General features: G+C 43.5%; 2 protein-coding genes across 2 annotated transcripts in view; one reads left to right on the forward strand and one right to left on the reverse strand.

The window, feature by feature from the left end:
* LOC8025812 (oxysterol-binding protein-related protein 1) overlaps positions 1–14,605 on the reverse strand; it is a 63,891-nt gene extending 49,286 nt beyond the window's left edge. The window contains exons 1-9 of the mRNA XM_029969497.4: positions 14,409–14,605; positions 14,123–14,321; positions 12,849–12,934; positions 11,927–12,001; positions 8,777–8,888; positions 7,714–7,799; positions 7,483–7,627; positions 4,044–4,156; positions 2,535–2,608 (exon numbers count right to left, since the gene is read on the reverse strand). Coding sequence (XP_029825357.3) covers positions 2,535–2,608; positions 4,044–4,156; positions 7,483–7,627; positions 7,714–7,799; positions 8,777–8,888; positions 11,927–12,001; positions 12,849–12,934; positions 14,123–14,297 — 866 coding nt within the window. The 5' untranslated portion in view covers positions 14,298–14,321; positions 14,409–14,605. The remainder of the gene's footprint in view (positions 1–2,534; positions 2,609–4,043; positions 4,157–7,482; positions 7,628–7,713; positions 7,800–8,776; positions 8,889–11,926; positions 12,002–12,848; positions 12,935–14,122; positions 14,322–14,408) is intronic.
* A 239-nt stretch (positions 14,606–14,844) lies between these two features.
* Positions 14,845–21,741, forward strand: LOC8025811 (ATPase inhibitor A, mitochondrial). The gene is made up of 4 exons (XM_002399239.5): positions 14,845–14,922; positions 15,689–15,737; positions 16,837–16,926; positions 21,471–21,741. Exons 1-4 carry the CDS (start codon positions 14,861–14,863, stop codon positions 21,600–21,602), a joined length of 333 nt encoding a protein of 110 aa, XP_002399280.1. The 5' UTR covers positions 14,845–14,860; the 3' UTR covers positions 21,603–21,741.
* The last annotated feature ends 896 nt before the right edge of the window (positions 21,742–22,637 follow it).

The following is a 22,637-nucleotide window of genomic DNA, read 5'->3' on the forward strand; positions in this document are numbered from 1 at the left end:
TTGAGCACATATGCTGGACAGAGTGTCAGTGTCAAAGACTCCCAAGTTGATCTAATAACTGCGATCACCTTTCGAGCGATGCAAAGCGTCTCTTGAAGGAACATTGCTTATTTTATAAATATGATAAAACAAGATCCGATAAAACGACTTTCACCGTATTCTTACACGAAGAGTTCTTTGTAGGAAGGTAAGCAGACGGCTTATAGGATACCTCCAGATGTTTTTTTTAATGTTTATTTATGCTTGCATTTATTATGTAAAATGAATGCACGGATTGAGAGTCGGATGCGGTTCGGACGCGAATAAGAAGTCTTCAGATTCAGATCAGATGCGGATGATCAAACTGCTATCCGTGCATGGCTCTACAGGGCTTAAAGTTCTTGTTTTGCTCATTCCCGAATTAAAAAAAAAAGATTGAGGTATGCCTAAGCATTCCTTATGAGTTGTAAATAGGAAAGCATGCAAGCCGCTCGTCCGCTCCCTTTGTCGTCTGCTGCATACTTTTCGTCGCCGGTCGGCGCGTGTGCTCCCCTGGTAACCTTGGACCCTCCGCTCTGATGGACGTGCAGCGCCATGGAGTGAGCGGTTGTGGAAACTGACGAGCGCAGCGGCCAATGGGAGCCCCATCGACGCGCGCCAGCCAATGGAACCGAAGGAAACTATCTGTCGTTTTCGTGCTTCAGACTGATGACGTCAGCTCGCTCCATGAGACAGTTAATGCTTTCGCATTAAAATCGCCGTATTTGGCGTGGGTGGGATAAAACTTGCCACAGAATGTAGTATTTAAGGCAAGCAACTCAATATAGCTGGATTGTATGGGTAATGTCTTCTGAAGTTAAGCAACTGAACCAAGTCACAGAGATTGTTATTGGGGTGGCCCTAGCAAAGTGCTGTTATACAAACAGTTTCTGGAAACACGGGCCAAATCGCTCCAGCGAAAACTATGCAATGCACAGAAAAAAAGGTTAATGTTGTAGTGGGTAGTGCCAAAGGGCCCACTAAGAAAAATTATTAGCGTTCAGTATAATTAGGTAATTAGTTAATTTTGAGTAATTAAATTACTAATTTCTGATTTTAAAGGTATGGTTTCGATCAAAATCTTGCTGGGCTTCGTCGAAAACTACTAAATACACGCATTACGATTATATTAGGCACACGCAGCATTTTATGGTGTTCCAAAAAAATTCTCAACTCTTTCCTGACCGCGCCCATGGGCCATCGATTGCCGAACAATGGTTTCCAAGCGCCGTCAAGAAACTAAGATTAGTGCAGAGAATTACGCTCCATAATCTTGTGGATAGCCGAAGAACTGTAGTTTAAATTTCAACGCATGTTTGAGCTTTATCGCAAGCTGGAGGGCTGTCGAAAATAGTCTTGGGAACGATGCTTGCACTCGTCTAATATTGCTAACTGCTTTCATCAGTCTTTGTAACAAAGATGGCATTATTTCCATGATTCAGCTGTATTGTGGCATATTTTTTAGACCTTAAGAGCCCTGGAACCGCTTTAAATTATGTTTTAGGCATTGCTTGACAGGTGGCTGTTGATAATTATGACTATAGTTTCCGATGCTGTCCTGAGCCGGCATGCATGTTTTATGTTCCCAACAAGTGGAACAAAAATGCTAAATATGAATTAACTGCAATCCAGGATATGACAAAACCGAGGTAGAAAACAAAGAAAGCATTCTGCTGGGGATGTGAGGTGCGTCATCTGTGTTTCACCAACATAAGCATTCCTTTGTTGAAAAGTGCACATGCTACGAAGGCTAACTCTTCAACGAACAAAAGAATAGACAACGCCAGTTAAAGTACACTAACTTTCAGGAAAAGTAATAGCCTTGGGTGTGGGGCACATTTTGTATATTCTAAATTTTTCTTTTATTTGTTATTTACTTTGAATAGCTGTAGAAGTGTCGGCATTTATACGCCTCCTGCAGATACATTGCATTTTCAAGAAATAAAGTTTTAAAACTTTTTTTTTCTTGCGGTATACTACCCTCAGTATCTTTTGAAAGAACAATGAATTGGCCACAGTTTGATGCAACATATTGCTCCACATGCAAATTAGTTAGAAAAATAAAAGCTCTTGCACGGATCCTTTGAAAATTGCTAGTTTTCCCGTAGTCAGGAAAGATTCAACTATCTTATTGGTAGGAATTTTAAAGTCTTTGCTGAGACACCCGGTATATAGTTCCAGCAGCTCCAAACTTTCATTTTCACGAAGGTGGTCCCATGCAGAACACGACAGAGTTGTGCGAAAGACCCTCGGACACTTCCTAGCCTTCTAATCTCATTCAATATTTCATAAACTTTTGCTAGGCAAAACCAGTTGTAGGCTTCTACAGCAAAAAAAAAAAGCATGTTTGTAACTTCCCAACGAAGAGCTGAAACGTGCACTTGCAAATACTAACTGACTTGGTAGACACACAAACATTTAGTGATGAGGACAGGGATGTGACATGCAAAAGCTTCAATGACTAACGTTTCAAAGGCAAGAGCTGGCCTAAACAAACTGCAACGCAGTCTACTCACCGCGAGCGAAAGAAGGAGAGGACGCCCCTGTCGAGAACGGCCCAGACGCGGACAGAACCAAGGAACCGTTTCCTCTGAAGAAAAACAAAAAATATTTGAAAATTTTCTAATAAATCTTGCAAGCCCTTCAAAATCCTGTACTCTCAAGACAAAACACTCACTTTGAGCTTATAGATCGGTGGGCCTCTGACAAGTAAATGCTATACTTCACAAAGCATGCTATAGTTTTTCTGTGCCAGACCAAAATTTGCGTTCGACATGCAAAACCAGTTTCTTTGAGCACTTCATTGGAAAATATTTGTGTTGAGGACACCAGACAAAAAGTTTCCAATTGAAAGCTTGACTAGGTCCGGTGTCACACCAGGTATGGAACACAATAATAAAATCAAACAACACTATCTAAAATACCGGGCAAGCGCCCACTCAAACTTCGGAGATAATCGCGTAAAAATGGGGGATGGGCGCTTGTCCGGTAATGGGCGCTTAATGTGGAATGGGCGGATGCATGGTATTCTACGGTATTACCTAAACAAAAAATGTGCTTTAACAATGAATATCAATCTGGTCGAAGATGAAGTTGTTAAGCAATGTAAGCAAGTTATGAACAAGGGATTGAAGTGCATAATTAGCATGGAAATGTGTGGCAAACAAACCCTCCGACTACAGCTGCCATAAGAGACGACGCAAGGATCGTGAAAGGTATGGAACACTATTCATTTCTTCTAAACGCTTCTAGATAGAGGTAATCTGGTTCCCTCTTGTGTTCAATGTCATATAAGTACTCTTAGAAGGCAAAACAAGCTCATGTGTGGTCACGCACGCGCGTGATGGGCCAGCCGCGTCGTGTCGACCGCGCGCGCTGGACCGCGTGTGGTCGGCACACACTTCACTTCTCAGTTACCTTCCTTGCGACAATCATGAACAACATTAGTGAAAGCCGATGTCGTCCATGATTACAGGTATCTTGTTGAAAGAGAGGACGTGCTCAATTACGATCATGTCATAAAGGGCAGGACAGTGTCCGCCTCGTGGTGTACGCGCTGCAGTCCTCCACGCTGCATATACCCAGTTCAAAAGCATGCTTTAAGCACTGCGGTACGTAGCAAGTGCGCACCATGTCACTACAAACAAATATGCAGCAAGCGTGGAAACAATGTGGCGTACGCTAGGGAAGTGCTAGCGTCATAGTTGTTTGCCACACAGCGATTGTTTGCGGTGATGATGATGATAATGAAAGTGCGCCCCCTATGGTTCATCTCCTCACCCACAGTCACAGACACTGGCGACTTTCATGATATTACGACTAAAAAATAATGGTTCATCATGAGTGTCATGGGAACATTAGCAATAAAATGCAGTACTTTTGAATCGCTCATTTCTAATCACCCTCATTCCATCCGTTCCTAATCAACCTTGTGCCAAACAACGGCCAAGCTTACTTGCATCCTCAGCCCCTTCCTCTACTCCGATCCCAGCTAGTGACTGAATGATTGTCCGGCGGACACCCACCCTCAGGAGGGGACCTTCGTGCCTGGAGGCGTTCTTGCGAAGCTGCCGGATTGGTGCCACGTGCAGAATCTGCCGCATCTCGTCCGTGTGAGCCAAGTCTGCCGCCAGCTGCCCTGCAGCCCCCAACAGTCAGGGCTGTGACACAGTTCCTAACGCCAACTTGAGGAAGTTAGTCTTCTTAGAGTCCCCCTATCCTAGACTAAGGTGCAAACAAAGAAGGGAAAGAAGGAACCGAAAGAGAGGACAATCTCTGGTCAAGAGGGTAAGAAAAAAAAATTACTGAGTTTTCCAACCGTTTTGTTTTATGCTTGCTCTCATCAATGGCATTGTTAAGTGGCAGATCAATTGTAAGTAATTATCTTCATTGTTCAGGCCTTGTGTGAACACTGTGTAGATGATTGTTGTGTTTAAACACCTTTACACTCCTGTGAAAGCCTCGTAATGGGCTGACAGAGGCTGACAGACAAAAAAAAAAAAATAAAGTAAAAGTACACTTTGGCTTAACAAGTCAGTAAATGTAGACCTTCTTAACATGTTTTTGTCCACTTTTTCATTTCGTTTTTACACATATATAGTACTGCCAGGACTTAATGGCTTCCGGAGGTTCCTTCTCGATTGAACAGTACGCTTACAACATTTCTGTCAGGCCAGTCAGAAACTATTCAGCATTGGTTGACAAGCCTTGCAAAAGAATCAATTCAGAAGCTCTCAAGATGCGAAAAAGAGGAAGCTTGTCAACCATTTAATTGCAACCCAATGACTGCGAAATGTAGACTGCATTTCTAAAAGCCCAACCACTGCCGCAAACAAGGTTATGTTCAGACGCCTAATCTTGCACACACCATCAGAACCACAGGTTCTGAAGAAACGCTCCGCGTCCACAAAACGTTGCAATCAACGTCACCCCAGTCTGTTGACTCATTTGTGCTCAATAGCACCAACAGTCATCCACGTTTTCCTCAAATCAGAGAAGATTAAACGGATTGTTTGGTAAAATTTTGTCTTTCAGAAAACAACTTGCCGACGAAAACACACACAGTGTTTTCGTCGGCAACAGCGGAAGCTCTGACGTAACATCAGGCATAAGAAGCCACCTCAGCTCTTGACTGCTGTCCCAGCAAAATAACCTCGTTCTAAGAAAGACAAGATTTACGTCATTAAGGGAAGCTCAATTCTTCGATAAAAATCTTTGTGAGCTCACCATCAAGCACAATGATCGAAACCGGGAATAAGTCAATATTGGGGAGTCTTAATAAAATAAACATGACATATCACTATACTTAGGCCCTGCCCTCTTTATGTAACTAGCGCAAAAACTAGACAACCTCCAGATGTCACCGAAACATCCTACTTCAATGAATTTTTAAATTGGCTGACAATGATCCACAATATCCGTAAGTTATAATCGCATGTTTGTATTTTGAGCCTGATGGCTGTACTTTTTGTTATAAACGGCCCACTCTGGCAAGCGCTCGGAGAGCAGCCAGCGGAGAGCATGTGACATTCGCCCCAATCGTGATGTAGATTGTCTCGGGACGAGCAAAGCTGTGGCAAGGCTGAAGTCGAGAAGATGTCCTAGTTGTTCCAGCCGCCGAAGCGACCGAAGCACTCCAGCGATTGGGCCATTGCAACTGATCCCAAAGCTGCTTTTGTACGAATTTTGAGTGACGGGTTAATTTTTTATAATCTTGAAGAGGGATGGACAATAGCGACGTCTGGGACACAAAAAAAGAAAAGTCTCAGGGAGAGGGGAGTTCCTCCTTCCCCTCTTCTCCCGTGGTAGCCGGAAATGAGGCAGTTATCGTCACTACCTATCAAGGTTCCTAGACGGCATTACAAATCCGGTGTTAGCGACGTCCACCAAGTGATTTTTGCTAATCATTTAATTTGTTTTAAAATTCCTTTTCGTGTCTTTTTCAACAAGAGATTGGTTTGTCTGATGTGATACTGCTCCCCTGAACATATAAAAACAAACAAATAAGCGCCAAAATTTTGTTGTGTATCCCTTTAAGGGGGGACACTACCCAAAAAAGGGAACTTCTGAACCACTTGTCCGATTTAAATTACATTTACGGGGCTTGTTTCTGTTCGTGTTGAGAACATTTGTGCCAAATTGTGCTAACCAGGGTGAATTACAAAAAAAATTGCAAATGTTTAAAGATGAAAGTGGGCGTGTCTGCATAGAAAAACTATTGTTTCAAAATTACTTAAATTTGTTGTTTTCATGTGTTATATTGCTTTAGGACAGCTCAGAGCAGATAGCCATATTTCTATATTATACCATCTTTCATGATAAAAAAGCTACATAAACTCAAATACTGTTTTTTAGATTTCCATTCTTTGTCCAAAATTTTGATTTTTTGGACAAAAATAAAAAATTCAAGCTCATAGCTATCTTACCCTTAAAATTTCACTCTAGAAAAACTCATAAAAATGAATCCAAGTTACATAATAACAAAACAATAGTTTTCCTAAAGTGAAATTTATGCTAAAAAGTGGAACAGAGAAAAATGCGTCCAAAGTGTTGCGACTCCTGCCTTTTCTTTGGCATAGGTGGACCAAAAATAATTTATAAAAAGTAACTATGCAGTGTAAACTAACGAAACTTTCTGGGAATATTTTCTAGATGTTGGTGGATGAAAATATGACATTTTTCAAAATCAACTTATTTTGCAGAAATTATCTTTTCTGGGTAGTGTCCCCCCTTAAAGGAATACTACTCAACAGTTATTTTTTGGTCTATATGTGTTCAAAGGAGCAGTACCACATTGCACACACCAATATCTTGTTAAAAAAGACATGAAAAGGAACTTTAAAACAAATTAAACGATTAGCAAAGAGCACCTGGTGGATGTTGCTCATGCCTCGTTTTTGTAATGCCCGTCTAGGAACCTTAAAAGATAGTGACGATAACTGTCTCACCTCCGGCGGCCACCCCGAGAGAAAAAGAGAAGGAGGAACTCCTTTCCCTCCCCGAGAATCTCTTTTGTGTGTCCCAGAAGTTGCTATTGCCCCCTACAAGATTATAAAAGATTAACGCGTCACTGAAAATTTGTACAAAAGCAGCCGCTTCGGAGGCTGGAACAACTTGGACATCCCTTTCGACGTCAGCCTTGCCGCAGCTTTGCTCGTCTCAAGACGAACTACGTCATCATTGAGGCTGATGTCACATGCTCTCCGCTGGCTGATCTCCGAGCACTTGCCGGGGTGGGCCGTTTATAACGAAAAATACAACCATCAGGTTGAAAATACAAACGTGCGATTATCATTTACGAATTTTTGTGGTTCATATTCAAGCTATTCTTTAACACGACAGGTATATTTCGAATTTCATTGAAGTATCCCTTTAAGCTAAAATAATGGATTTCGCCGTACGGAAGTGGCGCATGCCCGACCACCAGTCTCTACAGATGCTTCACAAATCGCCAGAGCAAGGTACCTCTGGCATTGCGCAAGGTGGAGTCGATGCCGCACTGGAGTAACAGCACGGCAATCTGCTTGCGGTCGCGGTAAGCCGCAGAGTGGAGCGCGGTGTTGCCGAACCCGTCCTTGCAGTTGATGTTGGGTGGTTTCCGCGCCCGCAGCTAGCAAGGAACAAAATGAAAAAAAGAAAATTGAGGAAAAGAAAACAACTTTCTCTGCATCATCATATGGCGAGCGTGGACATTACCAGGTTCTGGACGGCATCCACATTCCCTTCCTTCACAGCCGCAAAGAACTGATCCGCCTTTTTCTTCTCATCGGCCGACTCGGCCGCTGAAAGTTAGGGAAACGCTGAGGTTAACAATCACCTGCTCGATTCTTTTCTTTACTGTGTTATAGAGAATGTGACACACTTGGTACGAGCACGACATTGGTGCTTTTTTCATTTTACTGTGACGGGGCACTCGCGAGCATATCATATTGTCCGTTAGGTTAGTGTCCTGAAAGAGCACTTCTAATTACGCTACTGGTAATTCTGATGACAGCCTTTCAATCTTATGAGAAAGAAAAAAAAAAAAGTGACAACCACTCATTGATGGTAACAATGTCGCACCCTGGATGTGCATGTACCTTTGTTTGGTTTTCATCGCCAAACAGTCTGTTTCTTTGGAAGTCTGAAAAACGTAAACTGAGAAGCCAAGCAGCTTTGGAATCGGTGTGAGAACTTTGGGACCAGAAACCTCTAGCAAACAATTTAAAGGTTGATGCACTACAAAACACACAAAAAAAGCCACATTGAATCCCCAAAAAAGTAAATTCAAAATTACGGAACCCTGGATGCTGGTTATATGCACGTTCAGTGGGAAAGTTATTGCATGCACATTTTTTAAAGCACATTCACCGCAGATATTGGAACACTGGGCCACTGTGGGACCGAATCAACAATACACTAAACGTGCAGTTTACAAACCAAATGTGTTTTCTATCAGCATTGTTGCCAACCACTTCCCACTCCTTAGTAAGCCCTGTAACCTCAATATAGTCCGTTGCAACTCAAGAAGGTAGGGCGAAATTAAGGAAGGCCGGGGAGAAGGAAGCAGACGGAACGCTAAAGAGAGAAGGATGTATCCCCCTTTCCTCTCCAGCGTTCCATCTGCTTTTTCCTCCCCAGCCTTCCTTTCCCTTGCTCTACTTCCTTGAGCTGTAACGTATGGTATAGTGGAGGGAGGTGAATCACACTTTCTATACCATCATCCCCATGAAAGTACCACTCCAAACATGACAAATAAAACTGCAGAAAGCCTTCCCACCTGCCAAAATGTTCTTGATGTCGGTGTTCTCAGCCACCTGCTTTGGCGACTGCCCTTCACAGTTGATGATGAACACATCTGCGTTGTACTTCAGAAGTAGCATTACTAGCCCCTGTAACCAGACAACAAACACACTTTAACAGAATAAAATGCAGCTTATACATTTTCCCCTTATCAACACACTATATTTTGGGATTGTTGCAAGCGTCCCTTAAAGTCCGACTTACAGAATCGTCTTCTACCGAGGAAAAAAACCGGTTCCCAGTTTCCTTCTCTTTATTCCCACTCGCCCACTTTTCCCCTCCTCTCCACACAGGAGCGAATCTCTGAACTACTCCCGGTAGAGAGGAGGGGGGTCTCCCTCTTTCTCAAATGGAACGGAGGAACTAAGGGAGAGTTTCCTTCTTTCTGTTTGTTGGTCGGCCTTTAAAGACTAACATACACTTCACGCTTTCAACTTTTCCCCACTACCTCCTTTCCCATATCCTCTCCACCTTTCAGCTTGCCCCAACGCAGCTTCCCTCGCAGTTTAGGAGAAGAGGGCGCTAATAAGATTATCTTCCCTCCAGAAGACCGAGGATGTGTGTCGGCCTTTAAAGGGCCACTGACACCCCAAAGGTCATATTTTTTTTATTGTCTAAAACTATGCAAGTTGCAGTCATAGACACGCAAAAAAAAAAAAAAACGCATCACAAAAAATAATTTTCTTGTGCGTGCGTGCGCCTTTTTATTTTTGGCGTTTGATTCTGCCGCCTCTCGCCTCCTCGCTTCTTTTGATTCGTGACGTCAAGAATCATGAAATTTAGAAGCTTTGTAGGCGACATCTCTATAACATTTAATAACGGCAATCCTAAAAGATGTTTTTTAACGCAATTGCGAACGCACTACGGCCCTCTTTTTTGAAATACCAAAATCGGAAGTTCATTGTGGTGCCGCCTCCTGGATTTGTATCCTCCCACGGAAAACAGGCGACACCGCTCAAAACCGGTCCGCCGGCGCTCGCTCCTTTCCTCCTTGCTTTGGGTCGCCATGGCAACAGCAGGGAGTCGTGAAAGAAAGTGGACTCTCAGGACTCCGCAATATTTGACGTACACGAACCAGCGCGAATAGCGCTGGAACTTCGAATTCGGCAATTGGAAATTGTTTTTTTTTACTTCACAAATACTGAATTCCCAAATTTCGAATTTTGAGGGTAATGTCCCGGCATCGTTTTCAATCGTTTCGGATAATAAAAAAAAAAAATATGATTTTGATGTGTCAGTGCCCCTTTAAAGGGCAACTCCGCTTCATTTTTGATATTTAGAAAACTATGTAGCCCTCTTCAGTACCATATAGGAAGACCCCACGTCAAATATTACGATCTAATTCCGTTTATTTATTTAATAAACTGGCCGGCAAACCTTCAAGCGAGCCAAGTCGCCGAAATCTGCCAACTCCAGCGTGCGGCGCGAGGCGCAATCATCAGCGCAGTCAATGCCACGGAGTTGGAGCGGCCAACGTTGAGCCACTACGTCAGAGGCATGTACGTCATTCTCACGTTTTGCTTGTTTTTATTTCTCAGAGCGAAATGCAACGATGACGTCATGAGTTTCTTCTCCCGGTGTTGGCTGACCGGGCGTTCACGTGATCACCGTAACACGGATGCGCTACTCCCCCCCCCCCCCCCCCCCCCCCCCCTTCTCTTTCGTCTTTTCCCTTCCCCCTCTCACCCAGGCCATCACCGTCCACGCCACGCGAAGCGACCTTCCCGCGTCCGATAAAAAAAACAAACAAAAAAACAAAAAAAAAAAAAAAAAAAAAACCTGCTTGCGTCGCTTGTTCTGTTTCTCGCTCCCTCCCGAACGTCACAAGACCACGTGGTTCGACGTGACGCGCATGCCTTTGACGACCCGAGACCGATGTTGCCTGACGCAACCGAAGTTTCGGTTTCGGTATCTGCTGACGTTTAAATTAGGATTACACAAATATTATTCCACATTTCGCGAATCCGAAGACGTAGAGTTGTTGAGTATTACTTTGTGAATGTGAATCACATGGAAGCCTAAATTTTTCGGAATTGAGCGGAGTTGCCCTTTAAGGAAGACATCAAAAGCCCAGAAAAACATTTCTTTTTTTTGTGCTTGGATAGGACACATGTAGTGTTACAGAAACACGGATGTCTCTAAGAGTCGACATCTTGAAACAGAAGCGCATTTTTAATGCGAAAGCATCAACTGTCCTATGGAGCGAAGAAGGTGTTGTCTGTAGCACCGAAACGAGCAATAAATTCCCATTGGCTGCGACGCACCATGTGCCACTCAAAGTCAAAGCGGTTGCGTCTCACAAATAAAATACAAAGAAAAGCGCAGCAACGGAGATGCTTCGTCCCCGAAGCCGTGAGGCCAGTGCGCCGCTCAAGGTCAAAGCAGACGCACCTCAGAAATAAAACACAAAGAAAAGCACAGCAACGCAGATGCTTCGTCACAGAAGTTGGCAGGGACGCCGTGCCTGCGCAGTGGGGAAGCGTGATGTCACCGCCGGAGCGGCACGTGCAAAAGGAAGACGTGGTGCACTGCCTCCGGCTCTGACAATGCGATACTAAGCTAATGAACGCTCCCGTCAGCATGCAATTAGCGCAAGGTTAGCGCTATGCTTGTAATGCCCCGATGCATGTGTGAAGAGGTCTTTATGCTTTCACATTCCTACATGTAAGCAGTCTGAATCGTCTCTAATTTTTTTTAATCACTCCTAACTCTAAAAGAGTCTCACGATCTAAATACTGCACTCTATTCTTTTTTTTTTCTTCTAAGAAGTACATATTGTTTTATGTGTGTACTACTTAAACACTTAATATTTTTTTAAAAATTAAGTATTGTGTAATTCATTTACAATGGTGCCACACATTACGATGCATCGCTGATAACTATCAGTTTCTAGAGTTTGTAGACTAGGAACAATCAGTTTCTAGCCCAGATACAACGATAATCGCTTAAAAAGAATTAAATTTTGGGTTTTCTTATTATCGTTATAAGTGGATTGCACTGTATTCTATTTTCACACTCTCAAAACACTGTTTTAAACATTTTAGAAGTGGCCGCCTTTCTTGGGTTCCCTATCAAAAGCGTTGCACCCTAGATCTTGACAGCGCAGCTGCACGAAACGGAGACTCACCTCTCGTCCGGTGTAGGCTGCCTTGTGGAGCGGGGTGTCGCCCTCACGATTCACGACGTCGACGTACGCCTTGTGCTAGAAAACGAAAAAGTGCCACTTGGTCACATTTCGCCATCCCAAACCCGACACGGAAAGGAGGCCGAGCATGTTGTGATGCGCTTCCATGTATACAAGTACTATTGCCGTCATTTAACCCAACTTTACTTCACAAGAAGCCTGCTTGTGTGTATTCAAGTAATGTTTGGCATATGTAACCCCCCCAATGTAATGCCGAAAGGCGCTGCAGGTATTGGATAAATAAATAAATAAAATAAATAAACCCCCCTCGTTGGTTATCCTGGACGAGGCAGGAGACCAGAGTGGTTTCTCTGCGGGACTGCCGACTCGGCATTCCACTGAAAGCGGTGCAAAGCATTCGGAATTATTTTCGCTATCGTGATCTCAAATATCGGAGCTTCTAGCATGAATCTCAACTATAGTCACAGACAAGGTGAGAGCGCCGGGGCAACACCTAAAACCCTACGAGCTGGTGGATGTCGACTGTGTTGCAAAGTACCTGAAACTGTGGTGAATGACGGGAAACTTGGTAGAAGAAAAAGGATTCAGGAAAAGGTATGTCTCAAACTCGACTACTGTGTTTCTTTCCTCAAATCCGCCACAAACCTGGCTCCGACAACTGATGTCGCAGCGCCATTCTTCGTTACATATTTCGCCCAACCTTTGTTGTACAGTTTGAATCATTCAAGGTCTTTGCATGGACTCCACAACAGTGACCCAATTTTCGAAATGCGCTTTGCAAACAAAACAAAAAAAAACTATTGCGCCGGGCAAGCGTCTCGTGCTTCCACAACCTGAAAAATGTTTTTTATACTGGCGTCAAAAATTCTGCATAAAGAAAAACTAAGAAAAAGAAAGCACCCACCTCCAAGAGAATCTCAGCCACATCAAAATGGCCAAAGTAGGATGCAAGGTGTAATGGCGTCCAACCCAGGTTCGCCTTCTGCTTCCCTGCAAGACAGATCCTACAGTGATTGGCCACGTTCCAAGATACGCCCAATCGCACTCCGAAATGAAGGTTGCATACCTTGGCATTCGAACGAGCTGCAGAGGGGTGCAAATTCGCTTAGAAGGGATGAATCATACTTTTGGTTTCTAGGCAAGGTGGCGCAAGCTATCGCCCGTTATAAAGGGTACAGCCACTAGCATTCATCTATCCATCCACACTTGCACTTAGGGTTGCTCTGGCCGTGTTCCAAATCTTAACCAAATGGATCCGAGTTACTCCGGTGGGTCGTGTCACGTGACAACACAGATTCAAAAATGCTGGACGCGGGTAGTTTTGTAACGCCAAGGTACAAAAGCCTTAACCTAGAGTAAGATAGAGTAAATTTCGGAACACGGTCTCTATCTCTGCTGTCACGTGACACAATTTTGCGAGAGCAACTTGGATACACTCGAGCAAGATTTGGAAGACAAACTTATGATTGTATCTTAGTCCCACATAAAGACAGATAAGACCAACAGTGTGAAGCCGCCACTCCTGCCCGCAAAAGTAAATCAGCAACACCTGCCACTTTCTTAATTCTGTAATGTTTAGATGTGCTATATGCTCAAATAGTATATAAAAGCATATAGCATGTCAAAACACTATTGTCCTTAGATGGTTCGAGGGTTCTGTGGCGATCATGCAGAATCAGGAAGGACGTACAAGAACCTGGTAGGTCCTTCGTCACGCCTAGATATATATGCCGGACAAATCATGTTCAGGCAATCAACACTTTCTTTTATATATATATATATAATAATTATAAAATGTTATGACTCTTGAGTCGTTCAAACGTAATGCTTCACACGCAAAAATAAGAAGAAAAAAAAAGCTCGACAAAAGACCGAAGTATAAGCACGCCTACTTTTGTGAGCCCATATCGTTGAGCTCTCTCAATGCGCACAGCCTTGATCATAGGATGACCAGCTTGATCATAGAGTGACTAGCCCAGAGCGCACGTCAGACACTGCCAAGCTTGTCTGGCGCAAAAACCAACTGACGGGTAAAACAAACAAAAACTCCAGGCGACAGTCTCGGCGTTGCACTGCCAATGGGTGGACATAGGCAAACTCTGGAAGTCCGCCCCACCGTAGTACCGTACTACCGGTCGACAACAAGCCCCTCGCTCGTCCGGAGTCGAATAAACCGACCTTTGCAGTCGACGTTGAGCGCAGCGCCGTTGGAAGTGCAGCAGCTACCGTTGAGAAGCCCTTTGACGGTTGTGTAGGCACCCGATCGCGCTGCTTGCAGTAAGAGTTCTTCGGGAGGCAAGTCCGACGGCTTGGTGTTGTCTTCGTCGTCTGAGACGATGTTCATGATCGTCATCAGGGCTCGCTCGGCAGATTTCCCCTAAATAATAGAAAAAGAAATACAGTAAAATCGAGGTGGTTGTTTGCAGGTTCGAAACAAATTTTTCGAGTTATACATTGAACTTACCCGAGAGACACCACAAATGTGCGTAAGCGTTGTAAAGACACCACAAATGGATTGTTGCGAGCCGTTCCAGGCTCTACGGGTGGCACCTCCGCCTATTGTCTGAGCGAGACACCTTTAAAGAGACTTCAGATAAAACCCTTGCTAACCTGACCAAATGCGAAATGACACAACAAACGTCACGTGCAAGCGCGCCAGCCCCCTTGTAATTTTTTGTTGTTGTAGGTTGTAGTTCTTTTTTTTTTTAGTTTGTTTGTTTCTGTAAAACCGCCTCGCAGTGACTTGTTTTATTTTATCAACAATATATTTTATATAGTAGTTATTTTTATTTAAAATAAATAATTGATTAATTATTTTGTTTGCTACCGTAATTTTTATGAAAATGTGCAAAGCTATCTTGAGTATTCCAAGTTACTGCGGCCCTATTCATAAAAAAAAAAAAAAAAACTTTCAAAATGGCGTTGCAGCAAGGTAGTCGTGCAGCGAAAAGTCTGGCCAAGTTTCTTCCTAATTTGAGGTGAATCTTTTTTTATTTCTGAGTAGAATTGTTACGCAAAGGCCAAACTATGATGGGATTCGCGCTTTTTATGAATATACGTTTTCTTGACTTCACTAATCTTGCTAGGGGACTTGGCTTTTTAGCCCTAGACGACCTCCTCTGCTGCAAAGGGTCATCCCGGCTATTCGACGTAGTCGTTCCGAATCGCAGAAAGCACCCATAAGAACGCACGAAAAAAACGCACTTGTTAAACCGAAGACGGCGAAAGAAAAAAAAAAAAAAGATAAAACGCACGACGCAAAGCAAAACGTGTTATGCCCGTGTGGAACGCCTCGAACTTCCGACACCTGCGCCACTTGCGTCGGTTTTCACTAGCTAAGCTAAGCGATAAAGTGGCTTTCCTTTCGAGCTGGGTGTTTTAACCTTTTCCTCAGAGCTGGGTCTTAGCAACTCATGCTTGGCATCTTTGGCGGTAAAGTATGTTGCTCCTGATGCATGCAAGCTATCCTCACACCTCGACGGCTACGAGCCGTCGAGGTCCAACGAACAGCAACAAGTGCGCAACGTCGCTTCCGTTCGTCGTCTATCTGCGTTGAGCGACCACCTTCAAATCCCTTCGATCACTGAGAAAGCGCCGTTGCACTCGCAGTCCACGTGCTGGGAACGTTGATCTTAGCCCCTGAGTACGCGTTGTATGTGAAATCTCTTTATTGTACCTCAAGATCATTTTTGGTGAAATAGCGTTCAGTTCGAAGTTGCACAGAAGTTGATTTTTTTGTTTCAGTGGAGTGCGCTTCAGCGGATCTGGAGAATGGGGCAGTGGATCCGGCAAGGCAAGCCCCCGTTTCTTAAATGTCCAGTCATGTGAACAGAACGACTTTCAGGACAGAGGCGTTAATGTTGAACGCGTGATATGTTTTTGACCTCAGTGTAAGGTCAAACATAGAACACGATTGGTTGATGGCCGTGGTGACATTTTTCTCGGCCTTGCTTAACGTTTCACCTTGTGAAATCACGGAAATCGGTACTCAGACCCTGTGTTCTATATGTTACACTTCGTCTTGCAAATGCTTTGCAGCGCTATCACAGGTGAAGGCACCCGAACATGTCTTAACAAGAATACTTCGATTACATAGGCACTTGAGCCAAAAAACCTGTTTCTAAAGCAATAGCTCAATGCGGCATGGGACCTTTGAGATGGACCGTAGCTTTGGATATCTTGTCAGCATCCGACAAGTACCATGCTTGCCAGAGTGCAAGGGCGGACTTACCAATAGGTAGAGTGGCCAACTGCTTAGCGTGGTAGAATTTTGTGGGCGGCCAGTTTGTGGCTGCCCCCAAACTAATTTGCTTTTTCTTTTCTTTATCAAGCTTTGAATTTAGCGATTTTTTGGAATTCTACTTCCAAATCCAGCTACTTTTAAAAAATTTAACTCCATACTTAGCTACTCCCCCCCCTGGTAGGGGAGGTGGGCAGCACTGTTAAAGGCTGCCTGGGTGGCAAAATCCTAAGTCCACCTCTTCCAGAGTGGTATACATAGTTCAGTTCAAACCTCGTTCAACTTCACATGTGCCTGCATCAGATCACGCTGCTCCACTATCCAACCAACGAAAAACGTCTTTGCTCAACCACCTTGAAGGACACTGATCTATGTTAAAAACATTTTCTGTCACTTTGTCTTGTTTCGCCAATGTCTCCAACCAGTCTTTCCTACGAATCTTTCCTGTGTTGCTGCAGCACAAAAGTGGGTTCAGTGTCTGGGTTACTTTCCTAAGAATGAATGTAGTGCAGGGGAAAGTTTCAACATCTTTAGGGATTCAAGTTCTCGTTATAGTGCAGGGGAAAGTTTGAACATCTTTAGTGATTCAAGTTCTCGTGGTGTCTTGTCATCCGTATTGTCACGCCTCACTCGGTCTCTGTGCCTTCGACAGGGCGGTGGCAGCGGCGGCAGCATCCGTGACGCAGGAGGAACCTTCGGCAAGATGGAGGCTGCTCGCGAAGAGGAGTACTTCCGCAAGCTTGTAAGCTCCGGATGATTGGACATGACATGCTGGGTATTTTTTTAGAGTGCAGCTCTTAGGCACCCATTTCCGGCTTGAGCGGCGTCGGCGTAATCGTGAGGTCACATGACCCCCCCTCCCCCCAAGGTCATGTAACACCCCAAGGTCACATGTCCCCCCCCCCCCCCCCCCCCCCGAGAACACATGACCCTCAGTACCTTTCCCTCCTCCTCCTCCTCAAGAGCTGCGCTCTAATTCGGCGTTAGAGAAAGTTGTAAACGGCTTTTCTTCTTTTTTTTTTTTTTTAGGCAAAGGAAGAGCTTTTAATTGCATCAGTATGAAGAGAAAAAAACAAACGGCTGAAACTGATCATGACGTAGATTACCCGAGACTTTAATAAATGAAGGGAACTTGGTGGAAAAAAAAATGGCAGAAAAAGAATGTCCTAAACTCAGCTAGTGCGTTTATTTGCTCAGAGCCTTATATAGCCACAAGCTATTCACCGACCACTGACGTCACAATTTCACCCTTTGTCATACATTCCAACCCACTCTGATCTTCACTTGAATTGTAAACAGTGACCTCAATTCCAAGCTGGAAACTAGGGTTTTTTGAACGAAGCACCCCACCGACCCCCTTTCTTTCCAGCCAGAGTCTGAAAAGGCTGTGCCTTATCTAAACGAGCACTGACAAGTCCCCCCACTGAATCCTTGCCCTCAAAATGACTCATTGCTGTTTTACCTACAACTTACAAAAAAACAAAAAAAAAATTATTAACAGAAACTTTTTGGAACTACTTCCGAGATGCATCGAAGCCTGGCTGATGCAGTTACTTATGGATTTGATACAATTGTCTCTCTTATGAGCCTCCTGTCTAAATGAGGACTTCTCAGTCCTCGCTTACATAAGGCACAGCCTTTTCAGACTCCGGCTGGAAAGAAAAGGGGTCGGGAGGGCGGGGGGTGCTTTGATCTAGAAACACTAGTTCCCAGTTTGGAATTTAGGTCACTGTTTACGGTTCAAGTGAAGATCAGTGTGGGTTGGAATGTATAACAAAAGTTAGCAATGTGACGTTGGTGGTTGGTGAACAGCTTGTGGCTAAGTAAGGTAGTGATGGGCCAAACTTTTGCTGAATCAGAAGTTTGGCGCCGAATCTTGAGATTCGGCAAGGCCAAACTTTAGCCGAACGTCTTAAAAGATTCGGCAAAAATACATTGTTACCAGACTTAATGTCAATATTTAGTTTTTTTCAGGCGAAAAGAGGTTTTATGTTTTTTTTTCTTAACTTAAATGCACCATGTAATGCATATTGGCACAGTTCTCGCTGAAGGTAATTGTATGGGTGCCATTTTTGTGTGTTTACTGGCAATTTTAGGGACTGCTTGCAGAAGGGGCGTGACAACGAGGTTTGTAGCAGGCGTGGCGCAGTCACAAATCACGCTGCAAGAGTTTCGGTTTTGAGGCATTATCAGTGCAAGCCTGCACGTGTGTGTACATTGTTAGAATGAAGGCAATAATGCTGCGTTCTTGGTTTCTCTGGGAGTCACTGTTTTGTGCTCGAAAACGAATGCAATGGTTGCTGAGCCTTCACCAGGAGAGAGTAATATTACTGTAAATATGCATGTTTTTCGATTTGAGTCGCTTGACGTAAGCTTTGCATTAAAGTGTGCATCACACATTCGCAATGTCTCGTTTTTAACCTTTAAAATACCAGTTTCTGGTGTTAGGACGCACACAAACGTTTAGGAAAATAGGGAGAGTTAGGAATGTTGGATGTGAAACGTCGAGCATTATAGTTCTGTGTTTAGTTTGATGCATATATATGAAAATAGCGAAATAACGCTAATTGAAAAAGCAATATTATTTTGTTTTGGCGCACATTACTTTTGAGCCGAAATAGAATTGTTATAATTGCGAGAACGTTGACTGGCAATTACTTTAAGGGCACAGGGTAAGGTAAAATTGAAAAAAAAATTCGATTTTAGTTTTTTTCGCAATTTGAAAAGTTTAGTTCTTTCTGCACATTTTCCATTGTCCCAGTGTTTTTAGAAAGCTATATTTCGGGCTGAAAATCACTTCTTCCGAAAGCAAGTAGCAGGTGACCACGCCTCCTTTTGGGATACACTCCCTGTTTATCGATGAATTCTCCAACAAAACAAAATCAACACAAGACCTAAAAGCTTGTCCAGTAACAGATAATCTCAAAAAATGATTTCGCAACTATTGCATAGCTTTTTTTCAACCAAGACAATGACGAGACGCTGTGCACGTTTTTCCCAGGTGTGTAACGTGTGTACATTCAAGTGTTTGTGTTTTCATAACGACAAAATGGCGCCATTGAATGCTGTTCCTTTATTCAATGGTGGCAGCATTGCACAAGCCAATGTTTTGAAGTTTTGTGGATGGAACCCTGTTTGGAAAGCCATCAAGGGGCTGAGGGAAGTTGACGTCACTCGAATATACTTTACGGACCAAGCGACATGGCAGGTCACAAAAGAGGCCCGGCAAGCAAGGCAATAAGCCTAAAGGCGAAGGCATGACTTTAGCAATGCCTTTCAAGCTGGCGGCTATTGAAAAAATGACTGTAAGGCTGTTGGTGCCAATAGAAATTCGTTATTCACCAGTTTTTTTACTTTAAACTCAATTATCTCAAAACAGTGTTTTTTAGTACATAGGTACCATTTTTTCCTTAACCTGACATTATAAAGGGTTGATTTTTTATTCCTACCACATACATGGGTGTTCAAAAATACTGAACTAAAATTAAAAATGTGCACCTAGCAGTTTTTGAGTTACGAAGTTTTTAATAGATGAAAACAACTAAAATTTCAGTACTAGAATAAAAAAATAGAAAAAAAAACTTATGTTACATTGGTTCAAATAATTCTAGTTCAGTGGATAAAACACAATATTTCGAACAAAATGATATTTACATGACAGGAATACTCCTAATAGTCACCGAGAAAAATGTTCCTCAACATGGCCTCAAATGCATGGGGAGTATAGGACTTACCCTGTGCCCTTAAAGTAATTGTCAGTCAATGTTTCAACTACCTCGTTGCATCACTGGAAATGTCAAATGAAAATCACGTTATCCCGAATGTACCGCATCATTTATCACTTGCGCAGTGGACTGCATAAATTACTGGTCGATCTTCTGTTCTTGAGGCAGAAAATATTGAAGAGAACCACACTCGATCACAAACGCACAGTTACCGTGTTGCCTACTCCACACCTTGCCGTAACCGCTGGTTGTACTACAGTTCACTAGCCTCCATAATTGCACGATGGTAACCACACGACTGCACGGTGTCCATTTGATATCCATGGGACCGTCGTGTTCTCGCGCGTGCGCAGATATTTGTCGAATCTTTGCCGAACTTTCCTTCAAAAGTTTGGCATTTGCCGAACTTTGCCGAATGTGAGGTTTGGCAAAGATTCGGTCCATCACTAATATAAGGCTTTGAGGAAATAAATCTAGTAACTGTGTTTGAGACGTTCCTCTTCCTCTGTCACTCTTCTTCCACCAAGTTCCCTTCTTTTGCCACAGTCTCGTGCAATTTACATCAGGATCAACATCCACCAGCTCGCTCGCCTGCGCACTTCGTTTCTTGAGCTGAAACTGGGGCTCGAAAATGTTGACAGGATTTGGTCTCACTTAATACTGTATCTCAATCGCAGCAATTTCGGTGTGCAGTGCATGTGCAATTAAACAAGATGTGTCTAACCAATCCGTAATCAGTAACTTCTTGCATTGACATGGGAGACATGGTCACTCAACTGCATCACATGCTGTCGTGTCTCCGTTTAAAATTTTTTGCTATGACCGTCTTACCCTGGTCATGTCCCTATTATCAGAATAAGCATATGGTGAGTGTTTGGTACCATTCATGCTTTCAATGACTGCTGTCACCTGTAAACTACTTTAGAGTGACTTGTTCTTGCTTTATACAGCAATAGTTGCATCATAGTCACCTATTTCAGCTGGGGAGGGGGGCAAAGGGGGTTCGGAAGGATGTTTGTACTGTAGAAGAGCATGCACTTAAGCTTGTAGCATAACCGCAAAGAATAACAGTTAGCCACTTGGCAGAGCAATAAGGCTGGTCCACACATTGCGTTTCGTTGCAGCCGAGTGCACTGTGCAGCCTTGGGCTCCTTTTGATTGCTTCCGACACGAGAAGAGCCACGGGCACAATCTGTCGGATATCCCTGGTGGAACACTTGCGATTTGCGTATATCTCCTCATTTTGTTGTGCATCATTTCTTTGCCATAAGTTTCAAAAGCATTTGACAATGCTATAAACAAGCATTTCTCATGGATGGTGCATACATTGGATCTTGCATATACTGCAAAACCTTTACTCTAGTTAAATGCAGTTCCAGGGTTGTCTCACAGATGTCGCCAGCGCGCCATTCTGTTCTCTCATCACAAGGCTGCACAATGCACTCTGTTGTAATTAAACACAAGTGTGCAAACCAGCCTAAAGATGCCCCAAGTAACTGTTTTGGAGACAATGACTGTAGTGTTTTTTTCAAGGCTTGCCTATGTTTGCTTATTTCTTCAGCAAGCTGAGCAGTTCAGCAAGCTGAAGGACCACCTGGAAGAGGAGATAAGTCAGCACGAGAAGCTCATCAGGCAACATCAGGAAGAGATTGAGAGGCACAAGAAGAAGATCCGTGATCTCAAGGAGCACTGAAAGAAGACCAGTCATCGAAGCAGTCCTTTTGTATTTCTCTTTCTTCGACTTTTTTTTGTTCTACGTTACTGGCAAAAGGTCTTGAGAATGCAGCGTGTTTGTAGTTAGGGATAAGTAAAGCCTGAGTGTCTGAACTTTGCTTCCTGGGTGCATTGTATGTCATTCTTTTTTTCATAGCAGGCTTGGCCTTTGAAAAAAGCAGCCTGTTGTGACCTTCCACGGAACTATAATCGAGCTGTGATTAAGAAAATTTGGTTTTGGGCTGTAACGGATGTGTTTCACCTTGGAAAAGTTCCAATTCTGTAATGAGGCCTGCCAAATCAATACTTGGCAGTGAAGGACATGCATCACTACAGTAAAGGTTTGTATTGCAGTTCTACGTGGAGATATTTTGTACTTTGAGGCTAGGATAGGAGTGTTGTGAATAAAGGTTTGTAGAGCTGGATATTGGAAGGTTGTCGCTGAGCAGAGCGTTTAGGAGAAAAGGGTGGGATGGCCGAGCACGCATATTTTTTTATAGCTGACAAGCCTTTTGGTACATTCTTTAAAAAGAAAAAAAATGTAATTAGTTAACAGGCGTTTTTGTCTGATGGGTTCGATATTTTAGACCTGTAACACCTGTACTGTTCCCAATAAAATTTTAAAGCAAAAGTTTAAATTAAAACCTACTGCTAGGTGTCGCAAGTTGCCACCCAACTTGGATGCCTTTGTTAAATTGATATATCTATACGTATTTTCAATGCTTGCCTCCATTGCTTTATTTTTTTTTACCATCAAGCGTTACTCTGATTACTCTGATGCGGCAAAAATCTGAATACCGAACGCATCGTCACATGACGTCACGAACCGTCATGGCGCGCGATTTTGTGCAAGTGTTCCGATCGTAATGAGCTCCGTTCAACTCCTTGCGTTGCGAACGAACACGAACGAAACGACCGCTTGGCGCTCCGTTGCCATGGCAACTCGTCGTTCCAAGCGGTTGCATTCGTTCGTAAGCATAGTGGTCGCTCCGAACGCTACTGTGTGAACGGGCCT

Source organism: Ixodes scapularis, unplaced genomic scaffold (genome assembly GCF_016920785.2).
Source record: "Ixodes scapularis isolate PalLabHiFi unplaced genomic scaffold, ASM1692078v2 PGA_scaffold7__128_contigs__length_106722199, whole genome shotgun sequence".
In the NCBI taxonomy this organism is placed as follows: Eukaryota; Metazoa; Arthropoda; class Arachnida; order Ixodida; family Ixodidae; genus Ixodes; species Ixodes scapularis.